This window comes from Pinus tabuliformis, chromosome X, assembly GCF_031772625.1.
Source record: "Pinus tabuliformis cultivar Carrire ecotype Pingquan chromosome X, CPIR1, whole genome shotgun sequence".
Taxonomy (NCBI): domain Eukaryota; kingdom Viridiplantae; phylum Streptophyta; class Pinopsida; order Pinales; family Pinaceae; genus Pinus; species Pinus tabuliformis.
In genome coordinates, this window is record NC_142308.1 from 131,558,945 (window position 1) to 131,582,790 (window position 23,846).

The following is a 23,846-nucleotide window of genomic DNA, read 5'->3' on the forward strand; positions in this document are numbered from 1 at the left end:
GCTACTTCTTGGATCTTGGATGGATATATTGTAAGTGTTTAATGTTGATGGAATATATTATATTTCTCTTGAACTTGTTTAATGTATGGAATTGTTGCTTCTAGAATGTGCTAATTGTGCCCTAATTGTTGAAAAATAATTTTGGAAAGCTTTCTAGTTGAGTTTTGCATATGTTATTCAATGTATGGCATGTAATGAATGTTCCTAATGGAGGAAAATCTTTGAATTCTCCATGAAACTCCACTATCTTTTGAAGTGGGTAAATGTTTAGAATTGGTACCTAGGGCATCAATTTTAAACCTCCTTAGAGACGATTTAGCTCATCTTAAACTTCCTTAGACTCCATATGCCCAAAGGACAAGGCACTAGTCCAAGTCCTTAGTGGTCAAACTTACTTTTTATCCATAACTTTTCCTTTCTAAAATTTGGTCCCCTAAAGTAGGATGGCTAGGCTAGGGCATAGAGCGAATTTCATTAGAGAGTGATTTGGTGGATTCTAGGAGAATAGACACCAAGCCTAGGGTCTTATCTCCTAGACCTCAAAGTTTGGTGAGCATCCAATTGGTTTTCATTCATAAAATCTCTTGCCCTAGGTATGCCCTAAAAGGGAAACCCTAGCTTGGATTGCCTCGACTTAGGTACTTCTTTGACGGTTCTATGTGCCTAGTACTTGGTGAAGTAAATCATAAGAAGCCCTTTCTCCTCCTTGCCTTGACCTTGGGAGTGCCTCTATACACGATTACCTAAAAAATCCTAGGTCTTGTGCGAATTTTTTCTATGACTCTTAGAGGGAGCGAAGTACCTTCAAAAGCATCATTTCATCACTTTAAGCTTCCCTTGAGAGGTTCTACCTCATCACCTAGCACCATAAACCCTAGAATATCTATCAAAGGTGATTATTATCTTACTGGGACTCCTCCCATCAGTGAAAGTCTGTAAATAGCAGGGGACATTGGTTGTGGTGACAGTGGGCCCTTATCCCATTGTTAACACTTAGTTTAGCTCTTTGTTTTATAGAGCTTCCCTCTTCAAGGCCTGCTAGATTTTGCGGTAATTGTTGAAGAATGTAACTAGGTTCGGTCTTCATAAATTGTATTTGAGTCATAATGTAATGTATTTATCAAAAGAATGAAAAATAAATTTTTATTATTAATAATATGACTTATTAAAGCATGGGTTTCATGCTTGGGTCATCATGTTTTAGGTCAATGTCCTCATTGAGGACTTCTACGATTTATTCTGAGTCATTAGAGTCATTGTCCGTTAAAAGAGACCCTTCTTGGGCTTTTGAATCATGTAAAAAGAATTAATATTGAATCAAATAAGCTATTTATCACCTCCACACCAAGTCGGCCTCAAACTGGGTAATTCAACCTCACCAGAAGACTATATATTGAAGTAGTTTGAATTCATTTGGAGGACACTCTCTCACTCAAGTTCGATATCCCAGAAGAAGAGTTAAAAGAACCATTATGCGAAGGTGTACTATCCATGGATCCACGGGACATTTCACTGGCACGAGGAGGACCCTTGGAGGTACTGTTACAATCACTCCAAGCTCCACGAGTTGGTTAGTATAGCCACAGCTTGGAAGGCTTCTCTGCAGTAGCAGTGCAGGAAGCAACAACAACAGTAGCAATAAGCAACAATTCAATGCAGGACAAGGGTAAGAGAAAGATTGTCGAGAACCCAAAGGCGAAGCAAAGCTCCAAGATGAGAGCAAATCCTATCACGAAGAAAGCAGCTTTAGCAGTGTTGTCGCACAAATTGTCTAGGCAATGCAACAACACTCAGACCGGGTGTTGTCTTCTTGATCCCTGATCTCTCTGTTTAAGCCATCTCCGTGAAGCACGCTAAGGGGGTAGACCCTATGGGATAAATGAAGACCAACTGGGAATCAGCTGGTTTGGGAGACACAACAGGGGAAAACCAGCACTTGATCGATTTTAGAATTTGATTAGATCTTTAAATGCTTAAGACCAGTGCCTTATGGAGTTAATGAAAACCAAGTAATTAATTAACTGTTGCTGCTTATGAAATAATTTAATGATTGCTTGAAAAAATTTACAAAATATCAAACATGTAACGAGCATTATATAATCCAAGCAATGATTAATTTCACCAGATGCAAAATATTCAATAGATGCGCAATGTTCTAGCAAATAAATTTCAAAGGATTAAAATTCATTACTCAACCATGAAATTCAAATGCTAACAAGTTCATAAAACGATTCATCACTTTCAGATAGCTAATCTCCAGATAAAACTTAAGCGCATTCAACTATATAAAAATGACAAATATTAATCTCACAACAAAAAAAAGACATCAAAAAGAATTTTCAATTTTTTATTAGTCTTTTTTCAAAAGTTTTTTCTTTTTTTTTTAGTTATTTTTTAATTATTTTTTAGTTATTTTTTTTAATTTTTTAATTTTTATTGGACCCTTGAACTTAGCCTTTGGAAAAATCCCCTAGGACCTAGGACTTATGAGGGGATAAAATATTTTCTAACCCTCAAGACACTTTACATCATGACTTTTACAATTTTACATCTCAAGAGGGAAAACCCATTTGACATAGACCCTCATAGACCACCCAGTTGTGCGACACAAATATCATCTAGCAGATCAAGCAATTTGTAATAAGCTAACCAAATAGTTAGGATTATTTCTAACTTAATTTTACATACACTCGAAGCACACTAGGATTCCCCTAAGATTCTAATGACAAAATCCATTCTGGCTTTGGGGTTAGGCTGAAGGAAAACTCTGCCGACCATGGGTCGGTGAGACAAAAAACCTTCCGGAACATAGATCATCACTAGAAGTTTAGGTTTACCTAGGCAAATACATACATGACACAGATCTGCTAAGATTATTTACAATTTACACATGCAAACTGGGTTTACAACATAACACGATCGTGCTGATGATGATAGTCGAATCACACGGACACATCGATCAAGCGCTATCCGTTTTGTGAAAAAAGGTGGTGTACTGCTATGGGTAGTTGACACGTAGTGGTCAACATCTGGCTCTACTTGGGGACACGTTGCTGCGTTGTAGGAATGTGAGAATCCAGAATCTACATCCACGCAACACACAACAAAACATGAGTAGCGTCAATCCAAAAATCATCATATAACATTAAGCATAGGAAAGATATAAGCTCTTCATTTATTAACTATTTAGTAACATGAAAAGTAAATCTAATCCTAAAACAGAAATGAAAATGTTGAAAAAACAAGGAGTAGGGTTAGAAATACAGAGGATGCCCCATGGCATCAGATGTGTTCAATATAGTGTATACTACGCATTTTCCTGCTTTCACGCAAATCTGTCGGCTACTTCTCGGATGTGCCATGTCCAATTCTGCATACGGTAGGACTTTTTCCTATCCGAAAATCAAGTTGCTCGCGGCCATCTGATGCATCAAATCTTCTTCTCATTCTCTTTCTCTTGCGTTTTTTCTTTGTGGCAAGCTGTATCACTGATGACGTGAAACTTTTTGCTTCAAAGCTCTCAGATGAAGTATGTAAGATATGTGTGACATGTCTTTCTTCATTCTGCATCTGCTCTGTCAAGGATGATGGATCAATCTCACAGGTGTCATGAGTTATAACTTGATCTTCTAAGACTCGTGGATTAGCCGTGTGAGCATCAACCTGACTATTAATTTCCCTTTTATCCAGGTCACCTTCAATTATCCACTTTTCAATGGAACAAAGGACCTCATAATAAGATGAAGCTTGTTTCATTAGATAACGAGGCTTCTGATCTATTGACGTTCCCTGGTTTCTTTCATCCTCTGACCGCTATTGAAATTTCTGAACCTATATTTTAATGGCATCCATCTGACTAGAGTGTTCAACCTTCATAGTAGTGATTTCCCGGGCATGGTCTTCTTCCATGGTCAGTAACTTATTCTGAAGACATATTTGACTGGCTTCCATATCTTTTATTACTTTATCGTTCTTTTCCTTGATGGTCATCAAGCAATGCTGCATAGAATTTATCTCTTTCTTATAATTTTCTTGCATGATAGCCAACTGATTATTATGATTGAATGTCATGATAGTCATTTCTTCATGCATAGTTAATAACTTGTTTTGCATAGAATTAATTTCCCTATCATGATTAGCTTTCATGGTCTCAATTTCCTTAGCATGCTAACTTTGCATGTCGGTTACGTGATCAGAGTGTTTAATTTTCATGATTTCCATCTCCTTATCACGTTTTTCCAGGTGGGTGCATAAAGTTCTGATATCATTGGCATAAGTAGTTTGATTGATCTCCATATTTTTTACCAGCCGCATTAGTTCTTCTATAAGTTGCTTATGATTTTCCCTTTCATTGTCAACACTGATTTTACAATTTGTCCCTGCTTTTCCACTATGATGGATTTGATCTGCAATGGTACAGGTGGATGGCACATTCTGATATGAAGAATTGTCTTGAAATCTTTCATCGAACGCTGGACCCTTCATAAGATTACTTTCATTTTGTTGCACAATTTTAGGGGCATAAGGCGAGCTATCTTGATAACCATATCTATCTTTAAAAGCATTGACAATGTCTTGTAAAGAAGTGAAAGAATCTTTAGGATAATTATTAAACCAATTCAAAGCATCACCCTCTAAAGAAAGGACAAATAGACGCATTTTATCATTGTATGAGTAAACTTGCCTAGATGCTTTCTAACAACGACTTAATCACCACTCGAGAACAAAGGTAATTTAGAAATGGCCACTTCCGGAACATCATGGAGAACATCAGTAAAATGACATGGGGTAAACGAATAATCCATGATGAATAATGAGGGACCAAATGGATGATAGAAAGAGATCTCTGCTCAAGAAAATCAAGAGATGAAAAAAGTGGAGTCACCACTTGAACAATGAATCTAATTCTAGGATCCAAAAAGCAACAAACAAGCAGATATGAGGGAGGCTTCTTGTCTGGGAAAAATAAAAGAAATGGAATCGCCACCCAAACAAGAAACAAACTGAAGGGTAGTTGCTGATATGACGAAAGATAAGGTGATAAAAAGATCAAATGACATCAAAGAATGTTGGTCATTTCACAGGTTAATGAATGGCGGAAAAGATGAGATGATGCCAAAAAATGTTGACCCTGCCCGCTCAAATGAAAAGATTCAAGATTCCAGATGAGAGAGAAGAATGAGGATGAAATGTCGTTGAAACGCCAGGGACAAAAAAACTCTATCCCCGGCAACGGCGCCAAAAAATGTTGTCGCACAGATTGTCTAGGCAACACGACAACGCTCAGACTGGGGGCTGTCACCCTAATCCCCGATCTCTCCGTTTAAGCCGTCTCCCTGAAGCAGGCTAAGGGGGGTAGACCCTATGGGATAAATGAAGACCAACTAGGAATCAGCTAGTTTGGGAGACACAACAGGGGAAAACCAGCACTTGATCGATTTTAGAATTTGATTAGATCTTTAAATGCTTAAGACCAGTGCCTTATGGAGTTAATGAAAACCAAGTAATTAATTAGCTATTGTTGCTTATGAAGTAATTTAATGATTGCTTGAAAATATTTACAAAATATCAAACATGTAACGAGCATTATATGATCCAAGCAATGATTAATTTCACCAAATGAGAAATATTCAATAGATGCGCAATGTTCTAGCAAATAAATTTCAAAGGATTAAAATTCATTACTCAACCATGAAATTCAAATGCTAACAAGTTCATAAAACGATTCATCACTTTCAAATAGCTAATCTCCAAATAAAACTTAAGCGCATTCAACTATATAAAAATAACAAATATTAATCTCACAGCAAAAAAAAGACATCAAAAAGAATTTTCAATTTTTTATTAGTCTTTTTATTAGTTATTTTTTTAATTTTTCAATTTTTATTGGACCCTCGAACTTAGCCTTTGGAAAAATCACCTAGGACCTAGGACTTATGAGGGGATAAAACATTTTCTAACCCTCAAGACACTTTACATCATGACATTTACAATTTTACATCTCAAGGGGGAAAACCCATTTGACATAGACCCTCATAGACCACCTAGTTCTGCGACACAAATATAATCTAGCAGATCAAGCAATTTGTAATAACCTAACCAAATAGTTAAGATTATTTCCAAACTACTTTTCCATAGACTCGAAGCACACTAGGATTCCCCTAAGATTCTAATGACAAAATCCATTCCGGCTTTGGGGTTAGGCTGAAGGAAAACTCTGCCGACCATGGGTCGGTGAGACAAAAAAACTTTCTGGAACGTAGATCATCACTAGAAGTTTAGATTTACCTAGGCAAATGCATACATGACATAGATCTGCTAAGATTATTTACAATTTACACATGCAGACTAGGCTTACAACATAACACAATCGGGCTGATGATGATAGTCGAATGGCACAGACACGTCGATCAAGCGTTATCCCTTTTGCGAAAAAAGGGGGTGTACTACTATGGGTAGTTGACACGTACTGGTCAACAGGCAGCAAAGGCATAGAGGGAGCAACGGATAAAGAGAGCAGAGTGAAGCAACAGAGAAAAGCAAAGGTTGCAGGAAACAGAACTAAAGTTGCAGGAAACGGAGAAGAAGTTGAAGGAAGACCAGGCCCTGAGAAGGAGAGAAAGAGAAGAGAAGCAGAAACAGGAGGAAGAAGAAAGGCAAGGCGCAACGATGGAGCCAACAACGCCCATACAGGTTGAGGAGTCAGAACAGCCGACAGCTGGAGAAGAAGGTGAACAGATGCAGGATCGGGAGCTTGCTCAGCAGATTGAGCAACTGATTGAAGTGACGGGCATGGAGTTGGGGCAGGAGCCACAGAATGAAGACATTGACCTTATGTCGAGAGTGTCGGAAGTCATCTCTCAGTCTCCACCACCTTTAGTGTCAAAACCAGTCCCGAGCGAGCAAGGAGAGGCAACTCCCCTTGATGATGATCAAGTCATGGATGTGTACAATCTATCATTTGATGAGTTGCAAAAAAAGATTGTACAGGCGCGGAAGAAGCACTTTCCAAATGATCACGCATCACTTGCATTCATGAAGGAAAGGGTGATAGTATTAGATATCAGATGCATCTAGCTGCCCTTGCCGATGCCACCTTGGTCTATGCAGGATCAACGAGCTCAAATGTTAAGTTCCTATTGGCTGAGAATGTACAAATGGCAAAGAATCTGCAGGCTGCCAGGCAAGAGGCAAAACAACTTTAGCAGCAGAGTGCAATTTCCGCAATGGCGGAGATGAGGAAAGCGATACTTGCTCAATTATCAACACTTGAGACTACCATGCAGAAGCTCAACGAAAAGGCTAGGATTAGGCTTAGAAAAGGCTTGGGAGTATTGAGATGAGACTTGGCTTCTCCACGGCATAGAGAGAGTATACTCCATTGGAGGAGCAGGTGTTCTTGACTATAATATTCCATTATTGGCGCTAGTGGTCGTCAATGGTGTATATATGGATGGAACTTTCACTTATAATAATATGTTAATAATAGAGCCAACATGCTTTCATGCATATGTTGTTATTGTAGTTGGACTATTCTGATTGCTTTAGCAATGTATGTTGTTTAACTTACGCATTTTCTTATGAACTACAATCTTGTTGGACGCGTGTTGTTGGATTAACCCATCACTTTAATTTGTGGATTACTCCACATTTTAGCTTGCGATGTCATTCCGCTCATGTGTTCCTTTGAAGCTACGTAATACTACAAGCTTCTAAGGGGCACACTTCCTTTCCCCTCCATGTGTTAGAACCCCCATGCATCGCACTTGACTCTTCTCACCCAAAGTTATCTTATTTACCTCTGCACGCTACCGCGGTCAAGGCATTACATTACCACCCACTGTTGGGACTCCTCCAAACGGTTTGAGGTCTAGTTGGGGCTTCATATAGGGGAGATCCCCTGAATTTGGCGGGTCCAGCACCATCAACAGGTTTGTTGGGCATCCCCAATGGGGAAATTGCTCCCTCAGTTGCCAATTTCAACACCACTTAGGGGTTGGGAGCACCTAATAGGGTCATCTATTAGCCACTCCTACCTATGGAGATAACCAGTGTTACTTGGGAGTGAGAGCGAAAGTGGGGAGCGGGAGTGAAAACGAGTGCGGGAGCGACATTTTCAAAAGCTCCCAGTTTGGGAGCAAAACGTGGAGCGATTTTTATATAATATATATTTTTTTTACATTTTTTATATTTTGATACATATATGTCAACAAAAACATGTAGAATGATGAATTAGATATAAAAAACATAAAAAAACATAGATTGATCATTGAACCATATAACATCAATCATCTAGAAGTTATAATCTTCATCAACCACGTCCACAAGTTAGTAACATACAACATATTGAGTCTCGTGAATCATGATTCATCAATCTTAAAGTTTCAACTTCAAGCTTTCAAAATTGAAAATTCAATATATAACATTTATCATCATTGATCACCAAAGTTTTACTTGTAAGCTAAGTTTAAACTTTAACCATTACAAGAAATAATATCTAACATGAAATGAAATGTTATAAAATGAATTATGAAATGAAATGAAACAACTTTCACGAAGCATCATATTCATAATTCAGAATCATTACCAATGAGTCATAATTTCCAACTTCAAACTTAAATTGTCAAAGTCATATATTGTTTACAAAAAATATCATTATGATATAAAAGAGTCAAGACTCAACAGTTATGAAAACTAATAGAAACTAGAAAAGACAAGTAAACTATAAATCTATTATCTACTACTTCATGTGGCCCTTGCCACGAGAAGTGTCTGATGTATGAGCAGGTCGTGGTGGTCTTCTAGGAGTCTCCTCCCGTACAAACTGACAACCAGAACTAGAAGGCACATGCCCTCCACGTGAGGGTGTAGATGGAGGCAGTGACAACAAAGGAACAAGACTCGGAAGTCGAGCACTGCTACTGGATGGTGGAGGTGGCATAGTTGTTGCTTCAACTTCCTCTCTCATAAGTTCTGCTTCCAGTTCTTCAAGATGTATAGTGCCATCCTCCAAATTATCATCTCTGGGTGGTTGTCCCAAATTTTATATGTTGGATCCTCATAAGCCCGATCACAGTAATGACTCAACAACCTCAAGTTGTAGTGCACATAAACCAAGCTTTCTGCCCGGTTTCCATTGAGTCTGTTTGTTTTCACATTATGTATGAAGTTGTAGGTGCTCCAACACCTCTCTGTAGAAGAAGTATTTACAACCTGTGAGAGAACTTTTTTTGCCAATTTTGGCAAAAGTACATGGCCGCCATATGATTCCCATGAGAGCATCAAATCTGTCTCTATCTTCCATTGCATGAAAGGTAGCAAACAAACCAGTGCCACTGAAGTATCTGTCTAATTCAAGACGCACACTAGCACATTCCTCCCTGTCAGGTATCAACTTTTCTAATGCTTGCAAATATCCTATAGATACCTCTTCATCTATATGGGGTTTGACCCTAACCCCAACCCCTGGTGCAGGTTGGCCCAACCAAGATGTAGAGTAGTATTTTGGCGTAAGGATATACGCCAAGCAATGTAGTGGAACATTAAGTTTATCCCACCATATACACACACAATCGTGAATCAGTTTATACAAGTTGGGATCATTATTATGAGCAATATCTTTTATTTGCCCCAACGTGGTATCCATCTGCTCATACACCTCGCCAATCACTGGTTTATCTGTATCTGCAAATCGAATCATGTGATAAATGGGCTTGGTGAAATCCAATACTTGCCTCACACGCACCCAAAACATACCATCAAGAGCGGCCTCCTCCACCTGTTTAAAACCTTGCCTGTCAGCTGCATTTGTAGCCCTTTCCTTTAATACCTTCCAGTGTGGACTTGATACCATGCTAGCCAATGACTCTCTTACCTTCAAAAGGCACGTGAAAGTGAGGTAATAGCTACCAAATCTAGTCCTCGCAATCTTCAACAACTCCAATCTTGAGTGACTGCAGAAAAGGCCATGGGTATTGCTATGATTTGTAATAAATTTTATCATTTGTTTGCCTCTCTTGTACAAATCACCAATCCATTTGTATTGTTCGTTTTTGTTCTTAACAATATCATGCATCAAAAGGTTCATTGTGTGAACCAAACACTCAGACCAAAATATGTTGGGGTATTTATCCTCAATAATTGCTCCCACTGCCTTGCAATTAGGAGCATTATCAGTGATGACTTGGATGACATTGTATGGCCCAATATGCTCAATTGTTTCAAGTAATGGTTCTGCAATGTTGATGCCGGTCTTGAACTTGTCTGAGTAATCTTATGCTGAAAGAAAGATGGCACCACTAACAGAGACAGCAAGAACATTTATCAATGGCTTACCTTTTACATTTGTCCATCCATCAGATACAATGGACACCCCATGGTCAGTCCAAGAACTTGTCATTCTATTCAAAGAATGTGATATTTTTGCTTTTTCATGATCAAGTCCAACAGTTCTTGCCTTGTCATACCCAGGGCTCTTGTATCCTTTAGGGGCATCATTTATGGCAGAAACCATTTCATGCCAATAAGGTAAGCGAAGAACATTGAATGGTATCCCACATGCATAGAGAAACCTGTAAACTTTTGAATCCACATCATTCCTACACCCTTCATCAAGGAAACTGGTATGCTTCTACGCCTTAAACCTGGTGACCCTGTGCCTCCATATCCACTGCCTTGGGAGGATGCTGAAGGAGTTCTTTGTGCATGTGATTGTGAGCTTAATTCAAAGAAACCCTTTGATTTTTTAGATTTGTATTGGGCTTCCTCCTCTTCCCTTATGTATTTGGCTCTATCTACTGATGACACACCTGAAAAAGTTTTGATTCCTATTTGTTTATCTCTATCCCATGGCCTTTTCCCACAGAGGTGCTTTCTGGCACGGGTGTTTGAACCTGTGTAATTATTGTTGCAATGGGGGCAATGAAATTTAGTGGTTCCACCCCCTTTCCCTGCTTCAGGCCTATTAACATGTTTCCACAATGGAGTTTGGTCTTGCTTAGTTTTTTGAGTTGGCTCATGTTCACTCTCCTCCAGCTCCTCCTCACCAGGGTTTTCATTAAATCCACTATGACCCCCTTCTTTATTTTCAACCCTCCTTTTTCTACTCTCCAACACCATAATAACCAAAAAAGGAACCAACAAGAAGAAAATCCCAAGAAATATAACCATGATGTTTGAATCTGCAAAAAAATGGAATGGGAATGGGAACGGGAGAAAAAAAATTAAAAGATGGAATGGGAAAGGGAATGGGAGAAAAAAAATTATTTAAATTTTATTTATTTAGTAATGATTCATGAACATTAAAAAAAATTGATAGAACCTACCTCTTTGGCCTCCAATCTCCCCTCCTTGCTTTCTCTTGCTCCTTGCTCCTTGGCACTTGCTCTCTCCTTGCACCTTGCTCCTTGCTCTCACTCTCACTTGCTCTCCCTTGCCCCTCACTCTCTCTTGCTCCTCACCCTCTCTTACTCTCCTCTTGCTCTCACTCTCACTCTCTTCTAATTTTCTAAAATAATGAAATTGATTGGAGGGAGGGTTTATTTATATTCCCTCCCTCCCTCCCTTTCCTCCCTTCTTTCCTCCAAAACCAGCGATGCCTTTTTTTTCCGCCGCTTTTTTTTTCCTGCGCGCGTGTTTTTTTTCGCTCACCGGCTAGCAATGTTTTTTATAGCCCAGGAGCGGTCAGGAGCAATCGCTCCCCAACCGCTCCCGGAGCGACGAGAGCGATCGCTCCCTACTTTGCTCCGGCAATAGGCAGGGAGAGGAATTTTTTTTTCCGGGAGCGCGGATTGGGAGCGGGATCGGGGGGGTCGCTCCCACGCAACACTAGAGATAACACTATTACGAGATCAAAGCCCCAAATTTGGAAGGGAAGCCCCACATGAAGTCTCAATTTGCCCTTGATTGACAAGCTTGGTCCACTTAGATGCACTAATGAATTATTGTACCTGATGGTGAGGATGCAGCACTAGACATTATATGTGATTGATAGGTGGTTTCATCATGGGTTCGGAAACTTAATTGAGGCCCAAGTCCACTAGAGGATCATATTGACACCCCCAGGTGAAGCGTTGAGAGCCATGGGACTCCCATCATGTGTAGAGCATCATTTCATGCCATGGCCACCTTCAGCACCACCAACAGTATGCTCATTGCCCCAGGGCCCACATTATTCACAAGATGATGCACCTGTACCAATGTGCCCCATCCAACTTAGCATTTACCACGTGGTGTGGTAGTTGATCCAAGGCCTAGAGGAGGTTTGTTTCACCCCTTGAGACATGGGAAGGAAAGCATCTTAGATCCCTCAGCAGTGGAGCATCTCAGGTTGTTCTTCCACTAGGAAACCCATGAGAACTAGTTTTTGTGCCCCAAACACAAAATTGGGGCCCACATAATGACTTGCATGGACAGTTAGGGGTCATCCCCTAGTTCAATATTTATGGAGCCCTCTCACGCATTTTAGCACAAAGAGGACTCAGTGTTGCCTTCAAGCATCCCTACATCAGCATGACGTCATCATTTCAGCTTACATTTAGATGACTGATTCATATTTTTGTAAAGCTACTTGGTCGGCTTGTGACAAAGGGATGTATCTTGCCCAATTTTATAATGTTGAGGGGCTTCTAGGCTAAAATTGCACTTAGTAGATCATGTATAAAAAGATGAGAGCTCATTTGAGCTACTCATCTTCATCACACTTGTATTTGTTCTCTTGAAAAGAACTCACACTTGTATATTTGGCTATTAGAGAATCTTTTGGATGCATTTTGACATTTGGAGCTAGTTCAAATTTGTCTTTGGAGCTACTTCTTGGATCTTGGATGGATATATTGTAAGTGTTTAATGTTGATGGAATATATTATATTTCTCTTGAATTTGTTTAATGTATGGAATTGTTGCTTCTAGAATGTGCTAATTGTGCCCTAATTGTTGAAAATTAATTTTGGAAAGTTTTCTAGTTGAGTATTGCATATGTTATTCAATGTATGGCATGTAATGAATGTTCCTAATGGAGGAAAATCTCTGAATTCTCCATGAAACTCCACTATCTTTTGAAGTGGGTAAATGTTTAGAATTGGTACCTAGGGCATCAATTTTAAACCTCCTTAGAGATGATTTAGCTCATCTTAAGCTTCCTTAGACTCCATACGCCCAAAGGACAAGGCACTAGTCCAAGTCCTTAGTGGTCAAACTTACTTTTTATCCATAACTTTTCCTTTCTAAAATTTGGTCCCCTAAAGTAGGATGGCTAGGCTAGGGCATAGAGCGAATTGCATTAGAGAGTGATTTGGTGGATTCTAGGAGAATAGACACCAAGCCTAGGGTCTTATCTCCTAGACCTCAAAGTTTGGTGAGCATCCAACAGGTTTTCATTCATAAAATCTCTTGCCCTAGGTATGCCCTAAAAGGGAAACCCTAGCTTGGATTGCCTCGACTTGGGTACTTCTTTGACGGTTCTATGTGCCTAGTACTTGGTGAAGTAAATCATAAGAAGCCCTTTCTCCTCCTTGCCTTGACCTTGGGAGTGCCTCTATCCACGATTACCTAAAAATCCTAGGTCTTGTGCGAGTTTTTTCTATGTCTCTTAGAGGGAGCGAAGTACCTTCATAAGCACCATTTCATCACTTTAAGCTTCCCTTGAGAGGTCCTACCTCATCACCTAGCACCATAAACCCTAGAATATCTATCAAAGGTGATTATTATCTTACTGGGACTCCTCCCATCAGTGAAAGTCTGTAAATAGCAGGGGACATTGGTTGTGGTGACAGTGGGCCCTTATCCCATTGTTAACACTTAGTCCAGCTCTTTGTCTTGTAGAGCTTCACTCTTCAAGGCCTACTAGATTTTGTGGTAATTGTTGAAAAATGTAGCTAGGTTCGGTCTTCATAAATTGTATTTGAGTCATAATGTAATGTATTTATCAAAAGAATGAAAAAGAAATTTTTATTATTAATAATATGACTTATTAAAGCATGGGTTTCATGCTTGGGTCATCATGTTTTAGGTCAAAGTCCTCATTGAGGACTTCTAGGATTTATTCTGTGTCACTAGAGTCATTGTCCATTAAAAGAGACCCTTCTTGGGCTTCTGAATCATGTAAAAAGAATTAATATTGAATCAAATAAGCTATTTATTACCTCCACACCAAGTCGGCCTCAAACTGGGTAATTCGACCTCACCAGAAGCCTATATATTGAAGTAGTTTGAATTCATTTGGAGCACACTCTCTCACTCAAGTTCGATATCCCAGAAGAAGATTTAAAAAAGTGTGAAGTTGGAAAAGGAGGCTAAAAGGAGTGCGAAGTTGGAGAAGAAGGAAGAAAAGGTCAAGATCGAAATTTTGGGCTATCTATCTCTCTCTCGTGTGGATTCCTCTAGGAGATCGAAGTCTTTTTTGTCAAGTCGAAGTTGTTGTTGTTGCTGCTGCCAGTTGCTGGGTCGAAATTGCTGCTGCAAGTTGTTGCTGCTAAGTCGAAGTTGTTGCTGAAGGATTATCATCTGCAAGAAGGAAGAAAGGGCTGACTTGGTGTGGAGGAAGTTTGTGTCTAGGTCAAGAGTCTTGGATTATCTTAAGAAGTTATCAAGGAAGTGTTGTTGACTGGCTTTTCCCCTAGATAGGGGTTTTTCCCTGGTTGTCCACCTATATCTAGTATATGTGATCTTTGTGCTAGTGTTTTGGTAATTGCTCGATGAACTAAAAGATAAAAAAAGAACATAAACATAAGAAAGTCACAAGTAATTATCTATATAAAGAAAATATTTCTGCCTTTCTGATTTTCTAATAGTAACAAGGACTTTATGTAGGACAACTAACTTGATAATTCATGGTTAAGATCAATTACCTCTTGTGTCTGTATTTTGGGTCCCTTCTTGTCATTATCATGCCCAACTGTTAATCAACCCACTTTCCATACCTTTATTAAGTCTATCAAGAGGCTTCTACCAGTAACCGTATCTAAATAATGGGACTCTCTTGTGATCAATTACACCTAATGCTTATTCCAACAAGTGTCAAGTACCATTTTTCATATGCATGGTGGAGAGTTCCTTTTGAGGCTATTATGCCCGATCTTTCAAATATCCAAGCCCTAATTGATCAAGCTGGAGCTCTAACACTGTAAAGGTAGTCTGGCTGACATATCACCATTTAACCATGATCCATTTGTCCTTATCCCCTTACAGTTAAAAAAGCAAACTGTAGTTAACAGGTTTCACATGTAAGAAATTAATGGCACATGCTAGTGGATCAATATCTCTACACATAAATAAGACTATATATGAGCAAATTCCTACTTGTGGATCTCTACTACATGCAGACAAACCCTTGGGCTACAACAAAGGACATCTAATGTTCAAAAGGACTATAGATAAGGGGTATCTCAGGGTAAGGAATTACCAAAGCATTGTGCATGTTGCCAGGTGATGCTGAAATGAAGATATCACTCTGCATACTGACGTGATAATCCACAGCAGCCGAAATAGAAGCTTTCCCTTCAAGTTGTTTCAGTTGCTCTTCTGTCGCAAGACTCTTCTTATCTTCCATTAAAGGAAACAACTGCCGCAGTATTGAAATTCTTGCTTCCCCTCCATATACCTAATCCAAAGTTCCAAGATTTAACAGACACGAAATGGAAAGCTATTCCCAAAAAGCAAATTTTTAAAATCCTTGAGTTAACTGGATTTGCATACCTTGTGAGAAGCAAGGTAAAGTCGAGTCCTATTGCCAAAGCCTAAAGCTGCTAATAGTAATCCAATTTCTTCAGGGGTTAAGGGGCACCTTCCTTGACCTCTAAGCTCTTCATCAGAAAATTGAGAATTCAACACTCTTCCTTGCCAAAGAACTTGTCTATACTTTGCAAGGGCTAACATCTCTGCCCTGCCCCCTCCAAAATCGCATGCAGAATGAGCAGCCATATCCTGCATGACAATGATAGACAACAGTAAAATCAATAACCTTATTTAAAGTAATTAAGTCAATATAACTTTAAAATCTAAATGTGGATCTGGCTGCAATGTGCAATAATAAATAAAAACAGAACAAGTACAACCATATAGGTAATGAATAGGAAGGTTTAATTATCCATTTTAAGTGGATAGAATGAAAAAGAAAGATTGAGTATAAAGGGAGCTAGTAGTACATGAGAAATTCCAACAAGTGCAAAAATATGCATTGATATCATAATAAGAAATGTTTTAGTGGTGATCATGAATGCACGAGTGCAATCAAACCACCACTAACAAGCTGAATGGCTTCAAAAAATGCTATATTCAAATTCAGGTAATTGTTCCAACCATAAGTGGTGTAAATAATAAGCTTGGTTGAAGTATGAAGTGTTATTGTTAAGGCCCTATTGTTAAGGCCTTTGGGCCCCCATATTAAGGCCCTAATAAACATTCATTATTAATTTATCTGTTATATTAGGAGGTCAGCTAGACCTTTGCATTATACCCTTTCATTGTAATTGTATCCTTTTGTCTCCTATATATATGCCAAAGAGAAATAGTCTTAGGGTCATCCTATGTCTTGTATTGTATTCATTGTAAACGGAGGTTCCACCCTCGAAGTGGATTGTATTCATTAACATTTTATCATTCTTAAGGTGCAAGGTTCATAACATTTGGTACCAGTGCAAAGGAACCTTCAAACAAAAGAGCTATCCTCTAAAAATAAGTTAGAACCAAACAATGATTTGAAAAGAGAAAAGTGTCAATTCAGGGTCTATATATAAGGAAGTTATAGTAAGGCATACATCAAAGAGGTTTTGTCCTTTCCCAGAGCCAATCTAATCTTCTCCCATTATCATGCCATCTTCACTATAATTTTTTTGGGGGGGAAGCCTTAGACTGTGATATTTTGAGATGACAAGGAGAGATCTCAAAGTACATCTGATCAAAATTTCAGATTCTAGTTTGCCATACTTACAAAAGTACACCCTGGTTTACCATGCATGTGTCAACAGTTCCAAGAAGCAGAGTACAGAGTAGTGGACAACAAATTTTAAGTCATTGTCATCATTGTAATCCCAAATTCTGCAATTTTATTGTAAAAATGATTATAGTATGACTATTAAGCTATGTAACAACACCTAGGTAAGCCTTTGGTTCTTAACAAAGGGTTTCACTCTAGGGAGTCTTTTAACTTCCAAGTTCCCTACATTATTTGTGTTTTTAAGCACGAATAATTAGCAGAATTTTTCTCCCAAGTATCCCCCAAAGCTAGGGTGGAATCCTCTGATTAGGTCTTAGGTGAGTCCTAGTGTTATTGAGTCTATGTATTTTTATCATACAAGATCATGTGTCATATGTCGCAGAATTTGGTTGACTCTGAGAGGTTGTGTCTATTGTGAAATTCCCCTTATATGGGTGATTACTGTAATATCTTGATGTAAAAGGGTCGTCTAGGAATATTTTTGGTGGATGGTTACTCATAATTAGAACACCCGGACACCATTGCCAAAATATTTTTTAGACCCACTTAGAGGGTGGAAAAATATTTGTAATCCCCTCTTGAGCTTTTTATTTAATTTTTTGGCAAAAATAAAAATTAATTAGCCAAAATTTGTCAAAAAATAAAATGAGAGTTAAAATTAATTTCTCTCCAAGTGGAAAAATCATCAAAAAATTATTGAGGCTATTTTTCAAAGGGAAAAATTCAAGTCAAAATTAAAGGGCCTCATTTCCAAGGCAGAATGTCCCAATCAAGAAATTTGTCGGACCAAGAAGACTATTTTCCCAACAAACTGAATTTTTGGACCAAGTGGTTAATTATTTTGCACAAGTTATGACAATTCTACTTTTTGAAGATTTTCCAAGGGACCAGATGCACCTAGAAATTTTACTTCAGCCCATCTAGCTCATTTCTCAAGGAGGTCAAATTTTTTGGAGATTTGTGCACCAGTTATCAATGGATGAAATTATTTTGGCAAGGATCAAGCCTGGGATCAAGTCAAACTAGCCGTTTTTCCACTTGGAGGGGTCTAGAACTCTCATTTTTTCTATATAAGGAAGCCTAAGGCTCCTCATTTGATATCACATGATGTACTAAACGAAAAATCTTTAGCAAGTTGTTGGATGTAATTTCTCTTTTGCACTAATAAAATCAACGACTTTGGGGGTTTAACTTGCGATGGTGTTCCTTTTTTCTTCTTGGTAATGTTATTCTGAATCGTTCTCTAATGCTCTACTGAATTTAATTGTTGCAGTTATTATTTCATTTTCCAGTGGTTGGATTATCTATTTGCAAAAGTATCTTGCATTAAGTTCTAGATTTAGAAAAAGGTTCTACTTCACTCGATCTAGTATGTATCTCTAGATCTTAAGGGTTTTAACGTGTATCTAGCCCTTTACGATCTAATAATGTAATTTCAAGTGTGTAGAGATAATTTGATATTTAGATCTTGGGCATGAGGGGAAGTCTTCGGTTGGACCAGATAACTTCCAAAACAACTGGTTTAAAAGCCCATCGTGTTAAATTTTCAAAGTCTTATCTAATTATTCGTGTGCAGCAACTTGGCCATGGCATAAAATTAAAAATTATTTCTCCACTCGAATTTTCTTCTAATTCAATTGTGCAATTAACGTTAGATCCGCTTATTAGAGCTTGTAATTCTTATTTTTCAATATTATAAATAATTTTGTAAAATTATTTTACTAACCCTTGTGTTTTATTTTCCTAGTGTCAATATCAATGTTGCAGGAAACGTCCCCCCCCGGATCTAATACCTGAAGCGCGTACCGTACAAATGTGCCCAGGAAGCGTCCCCGGAAGCGCGGTTCCGAAATTCTGAAACACGTTTCGAACTGATATGGACGCTTCCTGGAAATTCCGGAAGCGTCCCTCCAAAATGCGTTTCAGAATCTCCGAAGCATGTTTCGTAAGGCGCTTCGGCCATACAAAGCGCAGCGCTTCGGAGGGCGAATCGTACGATTCCCGTACGGTTTCGTACACGCTTCCGGAAAGTGCGCCGCACTGTTTAGAAAATCATTTTTTTTTTTTTTTTTTTTTTTTACTTTTAGGTGAGTTTACATATTGGGGGTGGGTCCACCTTAGGTTAGGGTGAGGAATGAAGGAAAAAAAAATATTAAAAAAAAAATATAAATATAGCAAATACTCCCTCACGGTAATGTTAAATTCTTAAAGTAAATGTGATATTCTCCTTTATTTTTCATTTTCATCCTTTTAATTAAATTTTTAACATTACCATGAAATGACTCGGGATGTTTGAGAGTGGTTCCATCCTCATTGGACTTCATATGGAGAAAATATAATTCCATATCCTATTCAAAATTCAGCAGACTTAACAGTTTTCAGGAATTCAGGATCAATGGGATTGTGGCATTTCATTAGATTATATCAAGCATGAAGGTATGCGATTAGCATTTAATCAAGAGCACCAAGCCCTATATGTACCCTAGTGTTGGTGGTGTTAATTGTTGAACTCCTTTGTCACGCCCTTAGCAAAAAATTACCTTTCAATCAAGTCAAAATCATCGATCAAGCATGTTAAGCTTTTTCTACCATATTTTAAGTCTTGAATGAGGTAGTTTGATCAAAATTGGGCAATGCTGACTAATATCCCTAGACAATCGAGGTAGAGGCAAAGGCTAGACAAGAGGAGAAGAATCTAGATTCTAGATGGTTGATGCATCTAAATGGTTGATGCTCCAATAATTAATCATTAATGTACAATGGATGCTATATCTATCTTGATTTATGCAAAAATATGCACGTTTTCATGTCTTCTACAACTAATTTGGTATTTGGGATGTTTGTTTTGAGTATAAATGCAAAAATATATATATATATATAAATATATATAGATATAGCAGACGCTTCGCTTCCTAGATTTTTGGAAAATGACGCTTCCGCGTCCCCGCTTCCAAAAAACGTCCCCGTTTCATCCTTGCTTCATGCAACATTGGTCAATATTAAGGGGGTTTTATTTTCAAATTTGAATTTTATTTATAAATAGTGGACGATCTCTAGCCTTTTATGACTTTGTAGGTGTTATATCACAAGCAGTGTGGAAAAAGTCTGCAAAAAATCGGAATTAAATCCTAAAATTGCGATTTTTTCAACAAAACAATTTAATCCTCCAATTTTTTGCAAACTTTTTCAGAAACGAAAAAATCGCGATTTATTCATTATATGCCCGATTTTATCGGGAGTCGACCGTAAAAGTCGGTCATCTTTGCTGAATGTGGGATATGACAATGGTGTTTAAGGGCTATCATATAGTGATTTGATAAGAAAAATTACTGAGTTGCCACTACTATTAGAGCTGTTATACGATGAATTTGACGAGGCAAATTTGTTGTGAGGAGGCTGAACAATAAGGGTTTTGGACAACTAGTATTCAATGTCTTGGAAGGGCCAAACCATTGTGAGTTGATGATATACTTTGATGCTGATTGTACAGTGATTTGGTGGTCAAATCCACTTGAGAAGTAGATTTGGTTAGGGTTGAATATATTGTGTATTTTGGAGCAGCAAATACTCAGTGAGCAATTGATGGCAAATGAGGCAAAGGACCTGCCAGGTGTCAAGGACAAAAAATGTAGAAAGGGTTGATCTAGATGGGCTACTTCAACAAGTAAGCTATATGTTTGTTCTTGTCTATTTCCCATTGGTTAGATTGCAACTCTGATGTTGCAAACTACAAGCCCTAATGGACTGTGGATACTCTAGATGTTAAAAAAATCAAAATAAATGAATATTTTGTGTTTTTTTAATTTTTTCGACTTTTTGCCGACTTTTTCAAAAAACTCCAAACTTTAACGAGTTTTTCAACTTTTGGACCCTTGCCGATTCAATCCCGGCTTCGAATTTTTCCACATTGATCACAAGATCAAAGGCTGATTTGAATTTGTGGAAGGGGAAAACCCTCACCTAGCCTAGCAACTAGGGTTTGAGGGTTGAATCATATTTTAAGGAAGTCATCCAGCCTAGGGAAGAAGGCCGCAAGGGTTTTAGGCCTTGATCTAGCCCTAGGAGGCCTAGATTCACCATTTTGAGCCTCTAGATCATCAACGCTTAGCCATATTTGGAGCCCACAAACCCTTATAGGGCTAGTATCCATTGCAAATCAAAATTCTTCCAAGAATTCATCATTCAAGGGTTTGCATATGATTTTTTTGCTTGTTTCAGGTTCATTGATAAGGGATTAGAGGCTCAAAGTCTGAATTCAAGCCTATTGAAGCTAGCCACAAGACTATCTTGGCCTCCAAGATCTAGCCGCAGCCCTTGGAGACTTGAAAATTTTATTGCAAATTGATTTTGGTACTAACTTCTCGTGCTTGCAAGCCTAAAATAAATTTTCTAAGGGTTTTGAGTGGGTTTCCCATTGCTATTTTGTCATTGCAATTCTCTGACCTATATAAGCCTTGTATCACTGGTTTTGTATGCTAATCATTTGTTTTGCGGGCTTATATTCCACTTGAAGCAAGTTGTGAGGGCTTGGCATTCATTGTATGCATCATACTAGCTCTCTAGCCTTGGTCACTAGGCCTAGAAGGCCTAGCCGCAAGCCATAGAGGACTCAAATCATCATTAAATATAGTCTAGGGCTAACTCTTTGGCGGTTGCAGGTGTCTTGAAGGATTTATCATTTGTTTAAGGGCTAAAACACTGATTTTGAAAGCTTACCTTTGTCATATCAGTCCCCTAGGCTTAGCCGCAGGCCTAGGAAGCCTTTTTTGCCTTAGTCGTGGAGAATTTAAGGTCTGCTATTATTTTTTGAGGCTAACTATCATGGTTGCCGGAGCTACATTGCATTTTTGAGCCTAAACGCTATCATTAAGTGTCTTAACTTGGCAGAGTATTGATTGGAGTAAGGCCTCAAGGCCTTGTGGGTTTGTTTGATCCTCTCACTTATCCTTGGTTGACTGTCATAACATAATCAGACCTGAAGCAAAATCTACAGTGGTCTAATCACAATAATACATAACAGTAATAAGCTTAAAGCACCTAAAGACATCATACATTAATTAACTAAGGCTTAATCATTGTTCTAGCTCTTGTCCTTGTTCCATTTGTGAGTTGGATTGGGTTGTTGCTGAGGTCTGATACAAATTTGCAGAGGTTTGATCTTGCTCTTCAATGGAATTACATTAGCATTTTTGCCTTACTTTTGGCATAAGAATTGATCACTAAGCTTTGGCATTTGTTCTAGCTTCTTTGCTCTTTCATTTATGATTGATTCTTTTGTAACAGTGAACTGATTTGAAGTGGCAGTGTTATCTCTTAAAGTCTGGTGCATTTTCCTAAGTAACCATTGTGTGCTTAAAGCATTGGATGGTTGGTTGCATTGGTTGATTTCTTGTTTTGGGGATAGACTTGTCCTTTGCATATTGTTCCCTAGTTCGGTTACTAACTTTATTTTCATTCTATTTTGCATAATCATTTCATGGTTAGTTTTGTTCCATCTTGTTATTACATGTTGTTGATTTCTGATAGCATCGGATGTGCTCTAAGTCTCAAATTTTGCAGGGAGGCTTGGACACAAGTATTCCAAAGAACACAAAAAGCGTTTTAGGAAATTCCACCTAGAAACAGTTTTATTAAAATCATTATTTTTTTAATGGGACCCTAAGTCTAAACTTAGAAAAATAAAAGAATTAATGGGTATTAATCTAAACTATGGGTGTAACTTCTAAAAGAAGGCGAGGATCAAGGAAAAGTGATCTTAGCCACTGATTAGCTTCTAATCTGAGTCGTTGAATCTCAACGAGGAAATTATTTAAGGAGGCTTGAGGGTCATTTGGAAAGACACACAGAGTGAGTTCAGAAGTTCAATTTTCTGAAGCAGAGCAGCTGCCGGGAGAATATCGATAGTGAGCTTGTGCAGTGAGGGGCAGGGATAGTTGGGTTGGAGTATCTTCTCCAAAGCCTAGGATACGCAACAGAGAGGCAGAGAGACACCAGAAGGAGGCAGCGCAGGACCCAGGAGGGGTTGACGTTGAGCCAGAAGGGCTCACGCAGAGGTTGACGCTGAGCCAAAAGGGCTCACACAAAAGCATCACAGTTCTCTAAGCAGAAGTCTGAATTTACTAAGGGAGCTGACATTTCTGAGTCGGGAGGGTTGGAAACTACTATAGAAGGCAAATCGATTCCTAGTTGAGCTGACGCAAAGCCTTAGAGGCTAACGTTGGGCCTATGCAGAGGTTGCGCAAAAATAGTCGGGGACACGTTGGTTTAGCTGTCGGATCAGCCGAAACTTGCTGGGTAGAGTGAGGTAATCTCACAAATTTCTTCTATCATTTTATTTCTATATAACTGGATTGTCGGAAGGGCATCCAAGGTTGTATTTAGAAAACTATTGCATAATAATAAAAACCCTCAAAGCTGCTGCACCGGTTTTCCCACATTGGGTTTTTCTGAGGACATTTGTCCAAAAAATATTGTGTCATTTGTGTTGTATCTTTCTCTATTGTTTTGTTCTTGTTTTGGGCATATTATTTAATTGGTGTAGGCTGCAGTGTATTAGCTTTGATATTTGATGTAGGAAGTAGTAAATAATTTGTTTTAGTAATTAACAAATAGGAGAAGTTTAATTAGTTGTTGCAGTAGGGATTCCGGTTTGCAGAATTTTCACATGGTATTAGAGCAAGTGCAAGTGAAGCAAGAAGAACAGTGCCAGAGAACCCAGCGCAAAGCAAAAAAGGATGTCGAAAAAGCTGCAGGAGGCAGCAATTCGATTCCCAGAGGGGTTTGCGCAGTTCAAGCCGGGAGGACACAATTTCAAGGTAGTCTCTCTCTGAGTGAGTCGACAAAGAGAAGGGCTTCCCAATCGAGATCTTGTCGCAGCAAAGGGAGCAGCGCTGAAGCCTCAACGTGAGGAAGA

At 38.6% G+C, this 23,846-nt stretch overlaps 1 protein-coding gene across 1 annotated transcript in view; it reads right to left on the reverse strand.

Annotated features, from left to right (window-relative positions):
- Positions 1-23,846, reverse strand: part of LOC149138797 (O-fucosyltransferase 31-like) — a 168,775-nt gene that overhangs the window by 57,167 nt on the left and 87,762 nt on the right. The window contains exons 8-9 of the mRNA XM_089448297.1: positions 15,694-15,921; positions 15,401-15,598 (exon numbers count right to left, since the gene is read on the reverse strand). Coding sequence (XP_089304423.1) covers positions 15,401-15,598; positions 15,694-15,921 — 426 coding nt within the window. The remainder of the gene's footprint in view (positions 1-15,400; positions 15,599-15,693; positions 15,922-23,846) is intronic.